Source organism: Vipera berus, assembly GCF_964194415.1.
Source record: "Vipera berus genome assembly, chromosome: 2".
NCBI classification, from domain to species: domain Eukaryota; kingdom Metazoa; phylum Chordata; class Lepidosauria; order Squamata; family Viperidae; genus Vipera; species Vipera berus.
Window position 1 is genome coordinate 201,450,949 of NC_138203.1, and position 24,345 is coordinate 201,475,293.

The following is a 24,345-nucleotide window of genomic DNA, read 5'->3' on the forward strand; positions in this document are numbered from 1 at the left end:
CTGGCAGTGATGCACTTTCTGAAGCTTTCCTCTAGATTGAGAAACTATTTTTCCCCGGGATTATCAAAGCAGCAGCAATAGATATAAAATCAAAAGTAAAAACAAAACATGCCCTGGAAGTGAATATGGACGCTAGAGATCTCAAATAAGACATTAATGTAATTATATTAGAGCTGCACCTGTTGGGAATAATACCCCTGAAAAAAATCAAGCTTATAGCAGCAATTTCAAAGCAAAGATGCATTTGAAATCAATGGCAGATCTATTGAGACCTTTTACTCTATTTAAGAGAACAAGCAAAATGGAAAAACACATAACCATCCATGTAGTTTTCTTAGCAGCAGCATGGAAATGGTTTGGCACTGTGGCCTTTCTAGATATTTTGTTTCTTTCTTGACTAGCTTGCAGCAGAGATTTCCTACATTCCTCCCATCCAAATTCTAGCTAGGTATGACTTTGCTTAGTTGTTTTTTTATTAATCAACCAAGGATATTTAAGGTGTTGCTCTCTCAGCACCTGAGTTGAACAATCCCATGGTAAATCCTTCTTACCACAGAATAAGACTTTCTGAATGCAATGAGATGGACAAATAAACCTGACAGAATTGTGCTATTTAACTGTTAAGCATAAATCTTAAATTCACAATCATTTAATCAAAATTCATTTAATCAAAATTCTTAATTAAGCCTTGTCTAACTTGAAGTTCATGAGTTTTTTTGAGCAAAAATTACCACAAGTCTGGGAGCTGTAATAGATTTGTTGAGAGAAGAATAAATCACTGTGTTAAGAGAAGAATAAATTTTCTATGGAAATTAATTTAATATAGCTATAAAATATGATTAAACCATACATAAAGCAATATTATGGTATAACTGTAGATATTTAACAAATAATTTGTATATGTTATATGCTATGTCATAGATCAAACATTTTAAAAGAATAATCATAAATCATTCTTACCTTTACAAGAATGGGACCATTCTGAGACATGTTAATATGAACTATTCTCTTTTCATCTTTGATTTGTTCAATCTCTCTGCTATTGTCTCTGAATTTTGAAAGATAATTCAGCTTTGCTTCTTGTAGTAATTTGCTTTTCAATTCTGGTAAGAATCTGATATGAAAAAGAACATTATTTACATCACAGTGACAATTTCAAATATAATCTTGTCCAATTGCTTGATTCCCTACAACTGTTTTGCTCTCCCTGCTTTCCCAACCACCTACTTCTTTCTAGAAACCAAACTATTGTATATGCATTAAACTAAGCATAATTCATAGAAAAATTAATGCAACAGACAGTTCACGTAACTCTTCAGTATTCAGCTTCAGTTACTGCCATATATCTATTCTCTATATTAAGCAACTATACTGTACAAAGCACACAAATGACAACACATGTTCTGTATATCATAGATTTGACCTCCTTGGAAAAGACTTTAAAAAGAATTTGCTGTGTTCCACATTAAATATTTACTTTCAGTACAAAATATATACTAACTTTCCAATTCTCTTTCAGTCTTGACAAATTATGCACTGTTCTATGTGTTGTGTTTAAAAATCAGGATTCTTTCTTGTCCCTTTAGCAAAACTATTTTGAAATTTGAAAAACAGAACAAATTCCTAGACAGATTTGCAACAAATTCACTATTCATTCAGTCTTTTCATCTAATGCTTAAGATTATTATATCATCCATGAATACGCTCCATACTATAAGGGTCTGCAAAAAAAGAATTTTGCACTTGCTTGTGCTTTAAACTTTCCCTTTACGCATTCTATCCATTCAAGCTAGTTACTAAAATTGTATCTAAAACTATAACATATATGTGCTGATAAGCAAGAATGGGTGACAAGATAGACAAGGCTGGTAAACTTTCTAATATAGTTATATAATCCATCTTCTGCACAAAGGCAATAAAACCCAGTTCCGTTGTTCTCAGCCTTTGTATTGAAAAGATACTGCCTTTCTCTCATCCCTAGTTTGCTTATATTGTGAGCCATTTGTTGAGACTGAGACTATCCCATTCATTGATCCCTTTTCCTTCTCAGAAGATGAATCAAGTTTCTAACAATATACATTCTTATAATAAAAAACCACCTGTCTGGTGATGGGACATTCTCTTGTATAGATTACGTCAGTGTTTTTCAACCACTGTTCCGCGGCACACTAGTGTGCCGCGAGATGTTGCCTGGTGTGCCGTGGGAAAAATTGAAAAGTAATTATAAAATACTTTCTTTGTGTTTATTTGATTCCTATTCAAGAGAATTACTTTATATATAGTCAATATAGGCACAGAGTTAAATTTTTTAACATTTTCTAATGGTGGAGTGCCTCGTGATTTTTTTCATGAAACAAGTGTGCCTTTGCCCCAAAAAGGTTGAAAAACACTGGATTACGTTTTTCACCATTCCAAGATATCTGTAAGACTCAGAGGGTTTTTTTAACACGTGTGTTCACTTTTTTTTATATACTTGAGCCCAATTAGTTCAATATCAGATATGCAAAAACCAGTAACCTGGGTCCTGAGATCTGGGTTCAAAAAGTGAGGTTTTTCTTCCTTTTCCACAGGACTAATTCCTCCAATGGGAATTAATCTTTTCCCTTTCCTTATATATTTTTTAGATTCTAAATGCAAACAACTGTCTGTAGAAAAGGTTTCCCTGTCAAAGGGTATAATTTTCAAATTTGAGCTGTGAACCCCATCACTTAAGTACATCCTGGAAGCAAGAACATGAGTTAGATAAAACAAGAACAATAAGATAACTTCACCACCTCTTTTTCTTTCTCCCAGGCTACTTCCTAGAGACTTGGCTAGTCAACACCAATAGTTTCAGAAGAAACTATTAAATTTCATAAAGTAATACCCTCAAGTTCACGTTGTTCTGGCTATGATAAGGAGAATTCTTCAGTTACCATCATTCGCATTACTGTCTCTGGCTCACCTTTCACATACTCTTTTGCCCCCCAGATTTGTTTCGACTGAAAAAGCCAGAATTCCCAGGCAAAGCCACACTGAATAGAAATTTTAAAAGTAGTAAGCACCTAGAAATCTGGAAGGTATTAGGGTGGGATGTTCTGATCTATAGGTACTGGGACATTGAATAGCAACAATCACACAGTAATTGCATTTCAAATTGCTCTGTTTTATATCTAGAACATTTCAAGAAAATAAGGTTTTTAAGAAATCAGATATTATGCATAAAGAAAATATAATGTCTCAGCAACGTAAGCAGTATTAAGTGGAGACTTGACTCTTTCTAATCAATAAATTAACAGCAATTTTACATCTGTCATACAAAAAGCCAACCATCTCGAAAAGCTCTTTGAGTAAATGCTGAATGTTATATCCAAATAGCTTACTTTTCAACAAAACCATCTCTGGAGAAATATTCATGCTGTAGCAAATCAGCAGATGATATCCTGTCTGCAGGATCCATTTGTAAACAAGCCTAGTAAATAAAAATTGTTATGTTAGAAATAATATATTATAGAAGAATGTTGTGTAATAAAATTCGTATTATATTTTTTCTACTATTTAAAAAAGTAAATGTAATTGGGTTTTTTAGTTTCAATGAGTATCTCTCTTTATTGGCAGAAAAATGTAGTTCAATTTTTCACTACAAAAATTCTTATATTAGCACACTGATATGAATAAGTCTCAGTCCTTTTAAGACAAATTCTGTCTTGCTTGAAAGAGAAAATAGCTATCCTTCTCATGATCTTTGAAAGGATTTCTTCAGGAACACAGGCCTATTTTATAGCATAAGAAATGAAAATTGCTGATAATTTATTGTCTAGAATCATGCCATCCTACCTAAAGGAAATATACTTTTCATCTATAAAACAATTTATTTTTTATTTATTTTTATTTTAATTCCATTTATATCCCGCCCTTCTCCGAAGACTCAGGGCGGCTTACAAGCTTAGCAGTAGCCTTCATTCTATGTATATGCCTGCTTATTAGGGCTTTCACACACACACCCAAGCAGCATTATTACAAAGTCAGCTTATTGCCCCCAACAACCTGTGTGCTTAAGATAATAAAGATTACAAATGTAAAGAAAGGACAGCAGATGTTAACAAAAACAGAACCATCTCAGTACCTCACAAGTCCCCTAGGCAAACCGCTCTTGATACCAGGTTTTGAGGACTTCCAGAAAATCAACAGAGATGGAATCAGCCTCATGTCAGGGTCCATAATGTGAGTGCCATGGCAGAGAAGGCTCATTGCCTGAGACCTGTCAAGTATAGGTCCCTAGCATACAAGACTTGTAGCATGTCTCTTCTGATTGAATTACCAGATACAGTATAATTGAAGAGAGGCAGTCCCTCAAATAACCAGGCTGGAGGGTTTTAAAGGTAGAAAACAGCACCTTGAACTGGACCCAGAAGCAAACAGGCAATCAATGCAACTCAGGGAAGTGATGTTCTAAAGGCACACATAACTGCCCTGCTGCTTCATTTTGCACCAACTGAAGCTTTCAGATACTCTTCAAGGACAGCCCCATGTAGAACATGTTAGATAACTCCAGTCAGAAGATGACCAAGGTGTAAGTGACAATAAATAGAGCCCCTGATCTGGGAACAGATGCAATACAAAGATGTGCAAAGGCCCTTCTAGCCATGACTGCCATCTACTTTTTGAGCAGGAATCATGAGTCCAGAAGGACCTCCCCATCTGGACCTTCACAGCCTCCAGGCACACCAAGATGTCTATGGTATTGCTTAATTCACCAGGGGCAAAGATGTGTCATTAGTGTATTGATGATACCTCACCTAATAGCAATGTATGAGCTCCCACAGCGGCCTCATGAGATGCTGAATAGGAGAAGAGAGAGCACCAAACCCTGTGTCACCCCATACAGCAGCTTCCAAGGGTAAGATTCCCCTCAATCACACTGACAGGAATTGACTCTGGAGAAAGGAGATGAACCAGTACAACACAGTGTCACCCGCCCTCAATCCTCTGAGCTGATCCATAAGGATACCATGGTATGATATCAAAGGTTGTAGAGGGGATGAGTAGGGCAAGGATGGATATTCTTCTCCTGCCACTGCTATTGCCATTAATAATGTAACTGAAATAAATAAATAAATAAATATTCTCACCAAAGCCTCAGTTGCGTTAACATTCTTAACATTCAGACAATACTTTACTTTTTCTGAGGAAATGCAGTTTTTTTCTCCTTCTTAGTGCATTAGCTGATTCAAAAAGTGAATCAATTTTTCTGATAGTGCCAATTATAAGTTCAAAAACCCAAAATAATGATAACCTACCAGCTAGGCTATTGATGATAACTTAGCAATTCTGCCTTTCTCAGCTAGAGGACTCGGTCAGACCAAAAGTCTCATCATGTGTATCCAGGGTAATGCTAGCCAAGGATTGTTGAGTGCAAAACAAGAGTGCAATGTTAGGAAACACCTACCTAATTTTTATTCTAGATCTAGAGCATTATTTATTGCAAACCTACAAACAATAAGAAATGTGCGAGTAGGAATCTAAAACAAAGGGGCAAACTGGACATTATGCTGAATTTATAATTAGGAAACACATTTGCAATTTGTTTTTATGCATAGTCAGTGTTAATTAGGAGCTTTCTTTTCCCAACTGTATTCCCAATTATAATTGGGCATTTATGCCCTTAGTCGCTCTGAATGATTCCCACCACCACCACCACAGAACAGAAAAAAATTGGCTGCTCCTATGTTAAGGCAGACTATGAAGAAACCCGTCTCATTCTCATTCCTAGTAGCATTTTTTCCCCTCAAGGCATTAGCTCTGCCACTGTAAACCTGACATCACTGGATTTTCTAAAATGCTGAGACCAGCATGGTTCCCTTCATTCCCAGAAAATAATCTATTCATGTTATCAGGTCCTGTTTTTGAATAGGCAGAACTATCCAGTCAAGATGAAAATGAAGAAAAGCATAATTTCCACAACCTGGGGCTGATTAGGTATCCTGAATTTGAACTCTTATAAACCCGTTAGCAAAGAAAGCTCTGCTGTGAAAAAACAACACTCACAAAATCTACTTGGCCTTTTAAAAATAAATAAGGGTATTATTTGTCTATGGAGATTCTCAGTCATCAGGTCATAGTAATCCCAAATACTTTTTCATGAGGCAACTGGACTTTCTTGTTTTTCTTTGAAAATGTTTCACTTCTTCATCCAAGAAGCTTCTTCAGCTCTCACTGAATGGTAGGGAATGGAAAGATTTATACTCCTGCAAACAGCTGTTCATTTGCATTTTTTTAGAGAATTGTTAATGCTACCTGGACGCTCATCTGTGTCTTCAGGGTCACCTGAGTAGTACAAATGGGTGTGAAGCCTTCTTGGAACTGTTGAAAGGACTGTGTTGTAGACTGGAGATAGATGATGTTGTATCCCTCTCCCTCTGTATGGCACAACATAGGATAACAAACCCATCAGGACAAAAGTCAGCAGTCCATTTGCATTTAAAAGACAAAGGCCACTCTTTCGAAGACAGCAAAGTCCAACTTTTGGACAGAGAGGACTGCTGGTTTGAAAGAGGGATCAAAGAGGCCATGTATGTCAAAATTGAACAGCCCTCTCTCAATAGAGGGGGAGGAATATGACACCATCTATCTCCAGTCTACAACACAGTCCTTTCAACAGTTCCAAGAAGGCTCCACACCCATTTGCACTACTCAGGTGACCCTGAAGACACTGATAAGCTTCCAGGTGGCATTAATGACTCACTAAAAGAATGCAAATGAACAGCTGTCTGACGGAAATCTTTCCATTCCCCACCATCCAGTCAGAGCTGAAGGAGTTTCTTGGATGAGAAGTAAAACGTCTTCAAAGAAAAACAGGAAAGTCCAGTTGCCTTGGGAAAAAGCATCTTTGGGATAAGGGTATTATTCCTGAATAGTAGAGCCCTTGTTTGCCAGGAGTCTTAAAACATATATTCTATTAGAGATGACATAGTGCTCTGGTTACAAAGTTGTTGATCTGAACAAATTAATGTAAACATATTTAGATTTAACAGCAGTGAACATTTCCCCCTCTCTCTGTGTAATATTTCATCAGAAAAAAATGAACTTAAAACTATCATTTAGTAAGATAGGGTAAGGAAAAGCTCTGTAGTTTTGAATTTGGCCAAGACAGTGATGTTGCAGAAAACTCTTCTGCAACCTAGCCATGCTAATTGTATTCCAGCATATTGGAAGAGGCTGGGGAATGCTGGCTGAAAACTAGAAACTGTTGGATTGGAAGCAGCCCAAGAACCTTTAGATATATGCAGAATTGTTTTGCTATCTTTATGTGGTCCTATCTCACTGGATATTGGTGCAAAGAGACTTTACTGGAGGTTTTTTGAGGTGGGGGTGAGTTTTAGCCATCAAAAAGGCAATGCATTTCATAAAGTGAGCAATAGGGAAATATTTAATTTGCTTTCTCCCTCTATCTATCTATATAATTTAAAAGAAAAGCAGAGTTGATTGTAAGCTTCATATAGAAACCTTAGAACTCTGTGACTAGCTGCCATGATGATACTGTGGCATATGAAAGTTAACACAGAGAGATCCCAGAATTACAATAACTAGCACTTTCTGTACTATCCTTGAAATTTACTAAATACCAGCATTGCAAAAAGTAGAAACTGAAGTTGCCATAAAATGTCCATGTTTGGCTAACACATTTTTAATTTGTGAATACTATCATTCTGTTGTTTGAAGCTTTAATGACCTTTCACTGAATGAATGAATGAATGAATGAATGAATGAATGAATGAATGAATGAATGGATAACCCTTCATTTCACTGAAATGAAATCTATCAGTGCTAAAGGACTTATGGTTTACATGAACACTATTGCTGTAAGTCTCATTACTTTATGCTGAATCAAGTACTTCAGACTTTTGTTCAAGTATAAATGATAGCTGTACAGTAGTATTACAAATGTGCCTGCCACTGCTATTGCCATTAATAATGTAACTGACTCTTTGTTACTATGTACAATTCTTTAGATTTAAGATCTGATAAACAGGCACTGTCTAAAACAGTATTTGTATAATGTAGATTTCAGAAATACTGTATAGCAGAAAATTTTAGGAAAATCTATTTTATGGGTGAAAAAATTATAAAGAGGCCATCGATCTGTCTCCAGGAAATATGTCATCACGTAATAGATTAAATCAGGTTTCCTCATTTCAACAGGACTTTTCACAAAGAGTTCAGGCAGTTAAACCATAGAAACTCCCAATCTAATCTGGAATGAGGATACAACAGATTTAGTGACAAGACAACAAAAACCAATATTGTTCTGTCTTTGAGCTGAGTAATGATTACCAAAACAGAGAGGAGACATGGGAAAGAAAGCTGACATAACATGTCAGATTAGTCACAGCTGCATTGTTACATTGCATAACCACTTTATGTATCTATCTGGAACTTGCATGGCACAAACATAATAGCAGGTTGTTCACCTTAGTTTAAGCATAACCAATATAAAGTCAAAGAACCACTGAGTTGTAATGTGGTTAAGACAAAAAACAAACTATGATCAGCAGAATTGACACAGTTTATTTACTTTTGTATTTCAGAGGTCAAGAAGATCTACCATGTCTCCCTTTCTCTTTTTCTGGGGAATGAGATGATGGAAGCTTTTAGTGATTTGGAACAAGAGAGGCAAGTTGAGGCAAGACAATGTGAACAGCAAATTTTAGGCCAGCACAATTTGCTGATAGAATGAATGAGTTCCACTTCAAGCAATTTATTCAGAAAAAATATAGAAATAATATGCATACTGAAATTTTCTATAATTAGCTTATAATATTTCAGGAAAATCTTTTAGCTAAAGTTTTGATTAAACAGAATTAAAATGTTACCCTTAAATTTTCACATAATTGAAAATAGATTTGCAGGTAGCCTCTACTTCTTAAACAAAAACTGTTATAAGTTCTTCCTTTCCTCATACAAAAAAATGAGTTGTGAATGCAATTATCAAAAGCATCAGGAGCATGAAAAAGCAATATTCCCTGCCAAACTAATTACAAGACACAAAATAACCACTCCATTTACCAAATACATCAGGATTCATCCACAACAAACAATCATCCATCACATCACTAATAAACAAACAAATAAACGGCTAACAATAGACTTTCAGAATCCTAAGTTCCTGCCTAGACTATTATGGATAAAAAAATAGTTGCTTTAGCTGCCTTAAAAATCTTAGATGCTGTTGTAGAATTTCAAGCTTCCTTTCCTCCGTGAAAAATAAAATTACTTATTTATCTCACAACAGTGACTCTAGGCCAGGGCTTGTAAAACTGAAATGGTATAGGGTTTCCTGCCTGAGCAGGGGGTTGGACTAGATGACTTCCAAGGTCCCTTCCAACTTTATTGTTGTTGTTCTTATTAACAACTGCCGGCCCACAGGCCAGTTGCATCATATGGAGGCCGCATCCACTCCAGCTCCGGCAATGCGAAAAAAGTCGAGATACATCGTGACATATCACATGAGGCAGCGAGTTTAACACCCGTGCTCTAGGCAGTGTAGAAAGTTTAAAACCAATAATTACAAACAAGTTTATTCTGTAATGTTAAACTAAAAAATTAATAAGAAATAACTAATAATTCAAAGCTATAAATGTATAATTTCCAAATATATGTATGATTGGCCAAAAGGGATAGTACAGCATGAAATAGTTTTATAACATAAAGTAGTTTTACAAAGAAAAAACTAATGGATAAGTTAATTTGGATCCTATTAAAAGTTGGAATAAAACTCAAGCTATTAAATACAAAAGCTATGACATGGATAGAAAATTATAGAAGTGTCTTGTAATTATTAATATAGATTTGTTAGGAAACATTTTAAGTTAATTACCTACCTTGAAAGACAGTTGTTTGAATTTTTATGTATTTTAATTGCATTATACTTTTAAAGAAGCTGAAACTGTGACCACCAATTGATGCCATAATTAAACAGAGTTAATAGTGAAGTGTATAAATGTAGTTAATAATAGCATGTTTTAAAGAAAAAGTAGGTCTAATTTTGAAACAGTGGCTTCCAAAATCATATCTATTAGTTAATAAAAATTAACAATATTTGAGACTTAGAAAAAGTGTCTTTTTGTTTTCAGTTAAGATCTTTAAAAGTCAAGAAGCAGGTAGGCAACTATTAAACAAGATAAAAAGGGGGGAAAGTTTTTGAAAATTAAGTATTTATTGGTATTTTATTATGTGGCTGGATAATATTGAGCTGCCAATGAAGATACCTTGAAGATATCTGTATCTTTTTCTTTTTTATTATTATTTTTAACTTGAGAGAAGATGATAGACAATATTTCTACTTAATAAATTCATTTTGATTAACTATTATCTTGATAGTTTCAATATATTCATTACTAAGAAAATCTCCTATGTTAACTTACAGATTATTGGGTGTGTCTGATTTCTAAATGAAGATGAAAAGGGTCAGCAGATACTTTATCTTCTGTTAGTATTATTTCTTGTTTGAACCAAAGCAATGCCAGTTGTGTGCTCTGTAGAGTTATAATCCACTACTAAGATTTAATAATGGTTAGTGCTTTCCATAATATTTTGCCAAATTATAATCCACTCATAAGATTTAATAAATGGCTAATAGTTTCCATAATATCACACCTTAAACAGTAGACCTATATAGCATCTTAAATTCCATTCCAATGTATGCTTTGGAGTATGAAGGAACATAAATATAGCATCTGTCCGCCACTCCTTCAAGTAATCATGCCTTTCCCAAGGATCATATATTTGGCCTCCAAAGAACCCTTTTGGAATCAAATTCGAAGCACTATGCTGCCCAAATAAATAAGATTGACTAATAAATAATAAATACTATCAGAATATGTAAACAGTATAAGTCAAAATATGACTACAGTTGAGCTTGAATTTCATGAAGGGAGAAAAATCTCCTAATGCTGACTAAAAGTGCCAGCAAATTCAACCACTCAATCTTTAAAGCAGAGGTAAGGAACTGTGGTCCCTTATGACTTGTGGATTTCAACTCTCAGAATTTCTGAGCCAACATGGATGGCTCAGGAATTCTGGGAGTTGAAGTCCACAAGTCATAAAAGAGCTATAGTTCCCAACCCCTGCTCTAAGGGATGACTGATAATCCAAGACTTCTCAAGCTAGGACATCCTCTTTTCTCCAAATGCACTGCCCTGTGCTATGCCACTAAGAAGCCAACCTTATCCATCAACTATAGTAATAAGCATTTATTTAACAAGTTTATTTAATATTAATGTATTAATTTATTGGTATGCGTGACAAATATATCTAAAATATGTTTACTCCTGCATATTAAATTGTTAAGTCAATAGGAATTTCATCCAAAAACCTTTGATTTTTCCAAGGGTCAGATGAATGTCTCCATGTGGTTATTAGGAGTCGAGATTGATTTGAAGGTACCTTTTTAAAAAATGGTACTTGCTGTAGAGCAAAATCATATTTGTTGATTTAAAAGTATGTATTTTTCTCTCTCACCCATACACAGACACACACACGCACAGAGTACCTCTCTCTGCCTTTCAGTACCTGTTAAGATATACTCAGACCTTTTCTACAACAATCTATTGGATAAAAATGGAAAGTAGCATCTTGGACTAGAAAATTAAAAACTTCACAGACTAGCAAAAATATCTGAAATATGCAAATACCTCTCTTTAGATAAATATCAATAAATCTCTACAGGATATGAAAAGGGCAGTGACAAACAAATGAACAACAAAGAAGTTTTTATATCATATGGCAAGTCTCTTTCCCATTTCTAAATACTACTGATATTTCAAGGTTTATAAATTATACATAAAAAGGATGTCAGGCTACAATTAATAATCAACAGTAAGCTTGATACTCAGACCTCTTCTGACATACATGAACCATATCTGCAAGTAGTGCACTGAGTTTGGGATATTTTTTTCTTGCAGTTTTAGGATGCTGAACTTCAGGAAGAACCATCCCTGAAAAAACCGGGCTCCTTATAAAAATACTCTGAAAGTGAGGTGTCAAGTTTCCTGAAAGACAGCAAACATACACATAAATAGTCCAAGTTACTTCAACATTTATTATTCGAGCACTGTTAATATTATGTAATACATCAGTTAACATTGATTGTGCATCCATAATTAAAGATTAAACTCAAACTATGGCAATTTTATTCATATTAAGAGACAGATCAATTTAGAACTGCTCTCTGTGCTTTGGAGAAACAGCATAAAAATTCTTGAGCGGTGTGGTTGCAGCCATGCAGAAATGTCATCCACTCACCCACCCAACTTCCTGAGGCTAAGCTAAGCTCAACTCCTTCTGGAAAGAGACATAGGTTTACAGTCTTGGAAATCTGAGTGCTCAATTTCCCCCCAGCCGGCTGAGAGAAATGGACTAACAATGTCCATCCATAGACATCTCTGCTGGTCATGTGGCCACACCCATCTATTTGATTGGCATAACAACATCCCACTTGGATAGCTGAGACATCCCCTGGGCTTTTCTACCGATGTCCATGGACAGCAACCTTATCCCTTAGCCTAAAAAAAGGGAAAGCCAACGAAGAATGTGTGTCTGCAGGAGTGGGAGAAGAGTACACAAAGAAGAAGATGAGGAAGTGCAAAGTGACATCTAGGAACATATAACAGCTACAGGCAAACAAAATGGCTGACGATCAACTGTCGACCAAAAACAGGGTAAGTGGCCAATTCCTGTCTGGAATTCAGCTTGGATGCTCAATACCAACATTGCTTAAGAGCAGAGCTTGGCCTGGACTTTGGCAACAATTATACAAGGAACAGCCATGCTAAAAAAGCATATAAACCCCAATGCAAAAAATGTTGGAAGAAGCGAGGTCTGTATGCCACTTTACAAATTTTAAGACTTTTAGTTGTTGTAAGGACTGAGCCTCACCTGTTTACGTGCTAAGCCAATTTGTCAGGGCTAGAAGAGTGGAATTAACCCTGTGAAGCCAGGGTAACAGCCTAATGTTGAGTAAAGTGTTGTAGTACAATAAAGATTATGTAAAGTTTTTATTCTATGCTGTGTATCGTCATTAGATAGATAGATAGATAGATAGATAGATAGATAGATAGATAGATAGATAGATAGATAGATAGACAGACAGACAGACAGACAGACAGACAGACAGACAGACAGACACAACTAGATAACCTTTATTGTCACTTTTTACTGTGGGCACAATGGCACACATTAAAAATGAAATTTAGTTGCTTGCTCTCAAAGTGTACACATAATAACATACATTTCTTGATGTTGTATGACAGGATGCTCTCGATCGTCCCTCTGTAGAAAGTGGTAAGGATAGGGGAAGGAAGATGTGCTTTTCTCATGCAACGCAGAAAATGCAGGTGCTGCTGTGCCCGCTTCACCAGTGTCATGCTGTTGAGCGACCAAGCCAGCCTACTTGTTAACTGCACACCCAGGAATTTGATGCTGGTAACCATCTCCACACGTGAATCATTAATGCACAGAGAAGTGTGGCTATGGCTGCCTTTTCTGAAACTGACAATGATCTCTTTGTTTTTTCCAGTGTTTAAAACTAGGCTGTTTTCCTTACAGCAGTTCACCAAACCCTCAACCTCCTTGCGGTAAGCACCCTCACTGTTATCATGAATAAGGCCCACTACTCTTATATCATCTGCGAACTTATGGTTGGTGGCAAACCTAGCACAACAGTCATGGGTCAACAGGGTGAAGAGCAGGGGACCTAGGACACAGCCCTGAGGAGAACCTGTGCTCAAGAAAATGGTGTTAGAAATATTTGTTCCAGCTCGCACATATTGGGGCCTGTTAGTAAGAAAAACAAGAATCCAGTTGCATAAAGGAGTGTTTAAGCCTAAAAGGCCCAGTTTGTCTACTAGATGCTGGGGAGTGTTAAATGCCACACTGAAGTCGACAAACAACAAATGCGCATGAATATTTCTTTCCTCTAAGTCAGACATGTCAAACTCGCGACATCACGTGACGTTGCAAGATGTATCAGGACTATTTTGCTATTGCCGGCAATGCAGTGGGCGTGGCTTCTGGATGACGCGTCTGGCCCACGGACCAGCAGTTTGACACCCCTGCTCTAAGTGTTTCAAGCTCAGATGGAGAACAGAAGAAATAGCATCCTCCATAGAGCAATTTGATCGGTAAGCAAACTGAAGCGGGTCAAATGCTGGCGGGAGGCTAGATACAATACTGCCCTTCAGAAAGAATTCCTCATGAGAGATCACAATATCATGCTCCAGGCATGCAGATTACATTTTAGACATTCAAATAAGTGCATGGAGAAGGAGGTGAAGCAATGTGACCAGTACTTGATACATAATTCTTCGTACATAATTCCAAGTATCACAAGCATGCCCTCAAACTCAAGGACACATTAAGCGGGCAGCAGATACGGAAAAAAAAAGGCAAAGAGGGTTTCTGAGGAACACACAGATCCAGATCCAACATTCAAAGCATATGAGGAAGAGGGTTAAAGCAAATCCAGCCCAGCAGAGTCATGAACCAGTGTTATGAAGGAGGTACTACACCAACAGCAAACAGAGGCATCTCTTAAGAAGGGAAGAAGAGGAAACAAAATGGCAAGAGGCTGAATGTAGAGATCGCCTAGAAAAAGAAAGGGGGAAGAAAGAGAAGCTCAAAGAAAGGAGCGTAGGGACCTTCTTATTTCCCTCCTCAAGAAAAGAGAAGTCACTATAGGAAAAAGCTCCACCACTGGGTAGCTCTACCCTTAGTAGGGTATGTTAGGAATATAAAAATCCATCCACCCATCCATCAGTGTGTGATGAAGACACAGAGGCATTTTTAATTATGTCTGAACGTGCAGCAATGTCATTTAAATGGCCAAGGGAGGACTGGGTGGCAGGTTAGCCCCATGTATGATAGGAAAGGGAAATGCAGGTCTTCCTACTCAGGAGGTGGTGGATTACAGTAAAGAGAAAGAGGTGATCCTCTACTATTATGAAGTCACAAAATATGCAAAGATTCCGTGAATATAAGTAACTGGAATAGGAAGGAGTGAGAGAACTCTAGGCAAGGCTGGGAGACCTAGCTAGAACATGATTACAGCCAGATAGACAGATAGTACAGATGAAATTATTTTTGAACAATTCCCACAGATCCTGCCTGGTCCTGACTGATTTCGGGTGCAAGAATGACACTCAAGAGACAGAAATAAAGGCAGCCTACTTAGCTGAAGTCAGAAAAAACTGAGGAAGCTAGAAGGGGGGCATGGAGAGGTTGGAAAAGGGAACAAAAAAAGGAGAGACTGAAAAAGGAGGTACACAGGGTAAAGGGAGGGTGAACAAACCAAGGAGAAAATAGGCCCTGTTATAAATGTGCCAAGATGGGGCACTTAGTTAAGACTGTCCCAATCTCCCAAGGAAAGGAATCTTTCTTAGCCGTGTTACAAGCATCCGGAGAATAAGAAATAACAATATGGGCTACAATCAATGGAACCCCATTTGCGGGTTTAGGAAGCAAATATGTCCTTATTTGGTCAAAAAGTACAAAGAGTGAACAAAGAGCACTTAACAAGCGTTTATAGTCATACTATACTTGTACCATTATTCATATAGAGCAAATATACAAGTTAAGGATGAAATAGAAATGACGGTAGTTGTGACTAGTACTAAATTGCCCTATTGAGTGCTAATATGATCAGATTTTCCTGGCTAGACATATCCTCAGAGGGAGGGGTAAGAATAACTACTGAGGCACAAGCCTGTAACAGGAAGAGGAGGTTTCAAAGCAATAGATGTTCTCTCTTCTCAACCAGATTTGAGTGGGGAAGGATGTAAGCCTCCAAAAGAGAAAAAGAAATAGGGAGGCAGATCAAGCTAGAGGAGAGACCCTGGATACTGGAGCTCTCCCAATGGGAAATTGATATGGTAGAAAAACAGAGAAGATACTTCTTTAAAAACATTTTGGCCAGAAATGACAATGTATACAAGGAAGTGTCTACTGAATACTAGACAAGTTCTGCTGGCCAGGAATTGGAACAGATATCAGTGGACACTGTCAGGTATGTGGGGAATGCCAGTTAGTCAAACAGGAGACGGTACTTATAGTCCAGGGGTAGACAACCTTGGCTCTTTTATGACTCGTGGACTTCAACTCCCAGAATTCCTGAGCCAGCCATGCTGAGGCAAAAGGGAAAGGTTTCCAAGCTGAGCCATGCTGGCTCAGGAATTCTGGGAGTTGAAGTCCACGAGTCATAAAAGAGCCAAGGTTGCCTACCCCTGTTATAGTCCAAAGGTATAAATACTCATCATGCCAGAACCAATTACAATACCCTCACAAACCCTTACTGAGCTGCATTACATCCATGCGCTCTTCCCCAACCCTCACTGCACCCTCACATACCCTCCTCAGCCCTAATCTCACCCTTGCGTACTCTCCCCAACCCTCACTGTATCCTCAGACACCCTCCCCAATCCATACTTTTCTCACACACTCGTGTACACTCCTTAGCTCAAGCTGAATCTCTGGGGCACCCTATCCCTCCCTCCCCCACTCAGCAGCTGCCTGCTGGGCTGGGATTTGCAACTTCCTACCAGCTTCTGCACTGACTTTGGTGGTAGGAAGCTGGCAGGAGTTGCCTTGCATAACTAGCCTGGAATTCAGTTTACGGATGCCAACCGGGACAGCAAGAATTGCCATCACTTAGCAGTCCGGTTGCAGTGCAGACTGCATCACTTAGTGATGGAACTTTCAGTCCCAGTTGTCATTTTCAGTTGAGGACTATCTGTCCTGTAGTGTAGTGGGAATAAATTCCCCTGTGTAAGACCTTGGATTTATTTCATTATAATGATTATTTAGTAAAGTTCTACAGATTGTACACGTTCAGTAGAGGTACAATAATGGATACCTCGAGCGGTGCAATTTCTGAAAATCCGGCTAGTCCAGAACACAAGCTAACATTACCTGTCATACATCTGTAAGTAAACACAAATCCTCTCATCTTGAAGTTAAATAAGGTTAAAAGCTGAAGGCTTTTATTTCTTTAAAGTTTCCCACAGAAAGAATATGGAAAGGCAGGGAGGAATCTAAACCATGCAACACTTCCAGAACTCTGGAAGGAGAGTAACACACCTAGATTTCTAAATCTGATTAGGCCTCAGGGAACAAGTAACTGTGAAGGAAATTGGCAACTTATGTTTAGTATATGCAAAATATATAAAAAAATCTGATGATTAATTATGACATTCTTATGCAAATGACATAGGCAATGTAATTCATCTCAATTGCATGATGTCATCATTTAAATTCTTCTGTTTGGTATCAATTGATATTTGCATATTAATGGACATAAATGATGCATTCGGCATCACTGGTGTAATGACAACATCACACAAGTGATGTCAGGCTCTATAATATTTAATAGACCATCCTCCCAATTGTCAGTTAAAATGAAACTTAAGTGTATAATCTGTAAGTGTATGCATCCTTGCCCCAAGGAGCATACATTGTAGAATCTAGAACAGAACAGAATAGAATCTGGAAGGGACCTTGGAGGTCTTCTAGTCCAGTCCCCTGCTCAAGCAGGAGAACCTATACGATTTCAGATAAATTTTTCCTGCCTAAATGTAAAACGTTGCTTTTCTCCCCATTAAAATTCATTTTGTTGGATAGGGCCCCTTTGTCAAGATCGTTCTGGATCCTGAGTTTGTCTTCTGGAATGTTCATTATTTCTGCCAGTCTAGTGTCATCTGCACAGGGACGCAGTGGCTCAGTGGGTTAGGACGCTGAGCTTGTCGATCAGAAGGTCAGCAGTTTGGCAGGTCAAATCCCAAGTGCCGCATAGCAGAGTGAGCGCCTGTTACTCGTCCCAGCTTCTGCCAACCTAGCAGTTCGAAAGCACATAAAAATGCAAGTAGAAAAAATAGGGACCACTACGGTGGGAAGGTAACAGTGTTTCGTGCGCCTTTGGCGTCTAGTCATGCCGGCCACATGACCACAGAGACATCTTCGGACAAGCACTGGCTCTTCGGCTTTGAAACGGAGATGAGCACCGGCCCCTAGAGTTGGAAACAACTAGCACGCATGTGCGGGGGAACCTTTACCTTTAGTGTCATCTGCAAATTTGTTATATATTTGACAGAATATATAACATAAAAAGGAAAGGAGGAAGTAAACAGATAACATATACACTTAGGTCAGTTCTACAATTAATAAATGCTGTATCTTAAAATGACTTCTGTACATTTCTAGAAAGTATTTGCTTCTGGCTTTTGGAGATAATTTGCATTGAAATTAGAAATACAGGAAGAAGTATTTAAACATGGGATCAACATGTTCCAATATGACTTTGGAGAGGTTAAGAGATGAGAGGTAGGTAAAAATGAAATCTGTATTTGAAGTCAAGCAAGTAAGATAGCATGAATAATAAGACCGGATTTACCACAGTTTATCACTTTTATATGAGGGGGGCAGAAAAGAGAGAAAGTCTTAGGGAGCAAAGTGGATCAGAAATTCATGCATTGAAAGAATTGAATCTATTTTGCTTCACATATTTTCTATTTTATGTATCATAAGAAAACATGCAGACATTTTGAAGCCAAGGAGAACTTTTCAAGTAAAATTTTACTGAAAGTGTTTTTTTAGATAAAGAATATGATTCATCCATTCCCTTAATCAAACTTATAGAAATCCCAAAGCCTGAACAGAAAGACATATAGGGTTAGATGAATGTATTCTGGACCAATAGATTTGCCCTGTATTACTACTACTACTACTACTACTACTACTACTACTACTACTACTACCAACAACAACAACAAAGTTGGAAGGGACCTTGGAGGTCTTCTAGTCCAACCCCCTGTTCAGGCAGGAAACCCTATACCGGGGGTCGGCAACCTGAAACACTGAAAGAGCCACTCAGAACCGGTTCCCTCAAAAAAACAAACACCACCTGGGAGCCAGAAAATGCATACACACATGCGCACACAGGTGCACACGCGCAGAACAGGGGGCTTGATTGAAGGGTGGAGCCTAAGGCGAGACATGCACCAGCCCTACCCCCCATCTAGCTCTGGTATGGATGGCTCCGCCATCCTGGCTTCTCCTCCCCTCGGAAAACACTGCTCTCCCCCCGCCCCGCACTCTCCCTCTCTGGGAAGAATTGGAGTGCAAGGAGTTTTTCTTCACAGTTCGCACCTCCTTCTTCAGGAAATCCTTCAGCAAGCCAAGCCTGCATGCCCTATTGTTGCAGCCAAAATATGGATGTAGTTAATAGTACTCTTATTACTCCTTGTAACCGGACCTCTTTGCAGCTCAACACTACATAAGACCGCTCCAAAGTCACTGCATCCAGATCCAGGGTCTGAGGGTTGCCTCCGGCTTAGCATCTTCTGCAACTTCACGCGTGCAACCACTTGCTCTTTCACGCCCTGCCACTGCCCAGCAACCGAGGTGGTAATCCCTACTCTTTTGCAGCAGGGCTGTCCGGCCCTATTTCCATCTCCTGCATCTTCCTCGGGCTGCCCTCCTCCACTGTTTCACCCAGTGAGGTGGGGAGGGAGTCGGGCAAGGCGGCAGCGATGTGTTCAGAGGAGGGGAGCCTGAGGAAGGTGCAGCAGACGTAAAAAGGGCTGGATGGCCCTGCTGCGAAAGAGTGGGGTGAGGAGGGAGTCGGGCGAGGCGGCAGCGGTGTGTTCGGAGGAGGGGAGCCCAAGGAAGGCGCAGCAGGTGGAAAAAGGGCCCACTCACCTTTCCAGCAATCCTCCAGTCTCTTCCTCCGCTGCCGCCATGTGCAGTCCGAAGAAGAAAAGAGGTTTGTGGGCAGTCCCACAAACTAAAGAAGTTCAACCAATCAATACAAACTTCGTGAGGTTTTTTTTCGTGAGAAGTTTGAATTGATTGGTTGAACTTTTTTAGTCCCACTTTTTTTTCGGGACTGCACATGGCGGAGAAGGACTGGAAGCCGCAAGAGACGACTGAAAGAGCCGCATGCAGTTCCAGAGCTGCGGGTTGCCGACCCGTGCCCTCTACCATTTCAGACAAATGGTTGTCCAGTCTCTTCTTAAAAACTTCCAGTGTTGGAGCATTCATAACTTCTGGAGGCAGGTTGTTCCACTGATTAATTGTTCCAATTGTCAGGAAATTTCTCCTTAGTTCTAGGTTGCTTCTCTCTTTGATTAGTTTCCATCTATTGCTTCTTTTCCTGCCTTCAGGTGCTTTGGAGAATAGCTTGACTCCCTCTTCTTTGTGGCAACCCCTGAGATATTGGAACACTGCTATCATGTCACCCCTAGTCCTTCTTTTCATTAAATTGGACATACCCAATTCCAGAAACAGTTCCTTATATGTTTTATCCTCTAGTCCCCTAATCATCTTTGTTGCTCTTCTCTGTACTCTTTCTAGAGTCTCAATATCTTTTTTACATTGTGGTCACCAAAACTGAATGCAGTATTCCAAGAGTGGTCTTACCAAGGCATTATAAAGTGATAACTTTATAACTTCACATTATTTTTTATTTTTAATTCCATTTATATTACTTCTCTTTGAGTAACACTAAGAACAGTACTTACCAACTTTGGTCACGATTTTGTGAAGTAGATCTAGGTCAGAGCTGCTGGGTAGATAGGGGTTGCCAGTGGCCATCTCGATAATCATACAACCTAAAGCCCAGATGTCCACAGGTCTAAGATCAGGAAATGAACAAAGTGCTCAACAATACAAAGACTAAATTTACAAATGTTTACATCTTATCATATAAATGCTCTAAAATAAATTACTTTATTACTTTCACTTTTTCTTCAATAAAGTAAATTAAGATACATACACACATGCACAAAAAAAATCTTGCCATCAAAAGAAGTCCACCAAATTCACCCACCTGTTTTAGAACCAGAGTTAGGCAGCTATTCCTATCATAAATACTCATATAGTCATAAGAGTGGATGCAAAAGGAATGTATATTTTTTGTATAAAGTTTCATATTGATACCAAACTTTGCATGAACTTTCAGCTGGCAGAGGCTACTGTAGCCCAAATCTCCTCAGCTCAAATTTTCCACACTTTTGCTTGTGTTTTTGTAGTCAAGGATTTACCCTAATGCAACATTTATAATTCTCTTCAAACTGCAGATTATGTATACAAAATTCTATAAATTGCTGAGACTGAATACTTTGTTTAGTCTTTATCAAAAAAAAGAAAGAGAAAGAGAAAAAGAGAAAGAAAGAAAGAAAGAAAGAAAGAAAGAAAGAAAGAAAGAAAGAAAGAAAGAAAGAAGAAAGAAAGAAAGAAAGAAAGAAAGAAAGAAAGAAAGAAAGAAAGAAAGAAAGAAAGAAAGAAAGAAAGAGAAAAGCAATAGCCATTGGCTGACTTGGGAAGTTAAGCAGAGTTGGACCTGATTAGTATTTGAATTGGGAGCTTCCAGGGAATACCAGAACACAGGGTAGAATGGAAACCAAACAAACAAATAAAAAACAAGAATCCAGAATAAGCAATGGCAAACCATCCCATATTGTTACTATACAAAGAAAACTACACGGCTATTCCCAGAGGTTCATTAGGAGTTGAATCTGAATCAAGGACTTTTTAAAATTCAGAACAAAAACTATAGTGTAGAAATGTATCAGGGCGCCATCTAATGTTCCTTTACTATTCTTCACAAGTAAGTTTGTAGACATTTGTTTTGGAATAATTTGTGTGGCTGTACTTTAAAAATAATTAATCATTTTTTTAAAAAAAACCTACTTCCCATATGTTGTATCTCTTAATACCAGTTCTGGAGCTCTGTACCATCTTGTAGCAACATAATCAGTGTAAATATCACCTGGGGCTGCTAAAGTCCGAGCAAATCCAAAATCACAAAGCTTAGTAATTCCAGTTTGTGAAACCAAAATGTTTTCAGGTTTAATATCACGGTGAATGACCTACCAGAAGAATAATGTAGAATCTGGTTTAAGAACAAAAATATGTTGTTTGAACAGAAAATTAAATGCTAACTAGTTCAGTAAATATAACAAGAATATAAGTTCAAACTGCTAAACAACTAAGAATAAAAGAATAAGTAAAACAATTATCTTTTAGGAAGTGGAAAAAAGTCTAGGTCAATTAGTTGGACTGATCAAATGTATCTGGCTTAAAACTAAATCCTACCTATAATATCGGTACTTTTATACTAGTTCCAGCAATAAAAGAAAGATTGAAAAGCAAGTTACATACTGAGATCTTGATATGACACGCATTCAATTATTTTCAAAGGTGAGCCCAACAAGCTTGCTTATTATCATTTTGGAAACACTATATTCCATTTTATTTAAACCTAGACTTTTTCTTTTAGTGGAACAAAGCATTTTTGAAACAATAAATGCTTAGTTTGTAATTATAGCTTTTGTTTTAATACACTGGAAGGAGCAATAATATAACTGTTAATTAGGAATTCAATTTCCTGTAAGCATGACTTGAAAAAAGGGACTTATCCCTTTGTTCAAGAGTTGGATGTTTGGAACAGGATGGATAGAAAAGCAAATACAGTATTAACTCAAGAGCCCAGATGAAAGAAGTCTGTGACTCAAGTACGTTTGATATGGGAGTGATTTGCTATTATACTAAATTGACATAACAAGTACTGCTACAGCAAAAGTCTGCTTCCAGAATCTCAAGAGATGCATTGTTTAACTGAAGAAACCCAGAGAGCACCACCCCTGCCAGTTTGAATCAGTGGGGCAGATACTGTGGAAGACAGGCAGCCTTCAAGTAACCAGGTCTTATGTCACTGAAGGGCTTTATAGGAAACTACCAGCACCCAAAAGCTAAATGGCAACCAGTGCAGCTTGCAAACCATGGAGTTGCATGGGCATACTGAGGCAGGCCCATCACTGCTCATGCTGATGTATTCTGGACCTGTTGAAGCTTCTAGGTGGTACATTGCAGTAGTCAAGCTGTACAGTACTTTACAATATTTTTGGAAAGTACTTACATTATTGTTGTGGAGGTAGTCAATTGCTCGAAGAATCTGATAAAGATACCTTTTAAGTCTTCTACTATCCAGTCCATGAGAATAGTGTTGCAGCTCATCTAAAATTGTATGGTCAATAAATTCAAACACTAAATGAATTTTCTTTTTTTGTCTGAAGACTTCAATCAGATTGACCAAGTTTTCATGACGAAATTGCTGTTAACAAAAGAGCAAATAAATATTTTGTGTGCTCTACACTGCCCTCAACGCTTCTGAGTATTATTTATTATTCATCTATTTTTTTATAATGAATTTAAGCCAATATATTTTATTAAGTAATTAAAAAAAGTATCACAAACATTACTGTTAACTAGGAAATCAGCATTTATGGTATAACCTACTTTACGAAAAAAACCCTGAAAACTTTGTTTCATCTACAATTTTTTTAAAATGGAATTTACCTCATAAAATTTACCTCAATTCTGAATTTAGGAATCTTTCCACAAGGAAAGTCAAGCTACCCTCCTTAATGAATTGTAAAGCCTCCCAGAGTTATTGGTAGTCAAGCAACCAATAAATTATGGAAATAGGTTCAATAATGATATGTTACAGTATTTATAGTTTTTGACTTAGAACAATTCTTTTAGTGACTGTTCAAAGTTACAGTGGCACTGAAAAAGTGATTTATAATTGGTTTTTCACACTTATGACATGGCAGCATCCCCATGGTCATACTTTCAAAATCTAGGTGCTTGGCAATTGGCGTGTATTTTTGACAGTTGCACTATCCCGGGGTCATGTGATCGCCATTTGTAATCTTCCCAGTTGGCTTCAGACAAAGTAAATGGGGGAAACCAGATTTGCTTAACAATCACATGAATTACTTATCAGCGGCAGTGATTCGCTTAACAACTGTGGTAAAAAACTAAAATGGGGCACAATTCACTTAACTGTCATGATTAGCAATGGAAAGTTTGGACTCAGTTATCAACAACCTAAGATATGCAGATGATACCACTTTAATGGCAGAAAGTGAAGAGGAACTAAAGAGCCTCTTGTTGCGGATGAAGAAAGAGAGTGCAAAATTTGGGTTGAAACTTAACATTAAGAAAACCAATATCATGGCATCCGGCCCTCTCAATTCCTGGCAAATAGATGGAGAAGAAATGGAGGTAGTGACAGATTTTATTTTCCTGGGCTCCAAGATCACTGCAGATGGGGACTGTAGCCAAGAAATTAAAAGACGCTTGTTCCTTGGGAGGAAAGCCATGGCAAATCTAGACAGCACACTAAAAAGCAAAGATATCACCCTGTCAACAAAAGTGCTTATAGTCAATGCTATGGTCTTCCCAGTTGCAATGTATGGCAGTGAAAGTTGGACCATAAAAAAGGCTGAGCACCAAAGAATTGAGGCCTTTGAA

The 24,345-nt window shown here is 37.9% G+C and overlaps 1 protein-coding gene across 1 annotated transcript in view; it reads right to left on the minus strand.

Moving 5' to 3' along the window:
- CDKL3 (cyclin dependent kinase like 3) overlaps positions 1-24,345 on the minus strand; it is a 39,008-nt gene that overhangs the window by 11,657 nt on the left and 3,006 nt on the right. The window contains exons 2-7 of the mRNA XM_081321254.1: positions 22,946-23,140; positions 21,718-21,896; positions 20,547-20,659; positions 11,890-12,029; positions 3,363-3,451; positions 961-1,114 (exon numbers count right to left, since the gene is read on the minus strand). Of these exons, the coding sequence (XP_081177380.1) occupies positions 961-1,114; positions 3,363-3,451; positions 11,890-12,029; positions 20,547-20,659; positions 21,718-21,896; positions 22,946-23,140 (870 nt within the window). The remainder of the gene's footprint in view (positions 1-960; positions 1,115-3,362; positions 3,452-11,889; positions 12,030-20,546; positions 20,660-21,717; positions 21,897-22,945; positions 23,141-24,345) is intronic.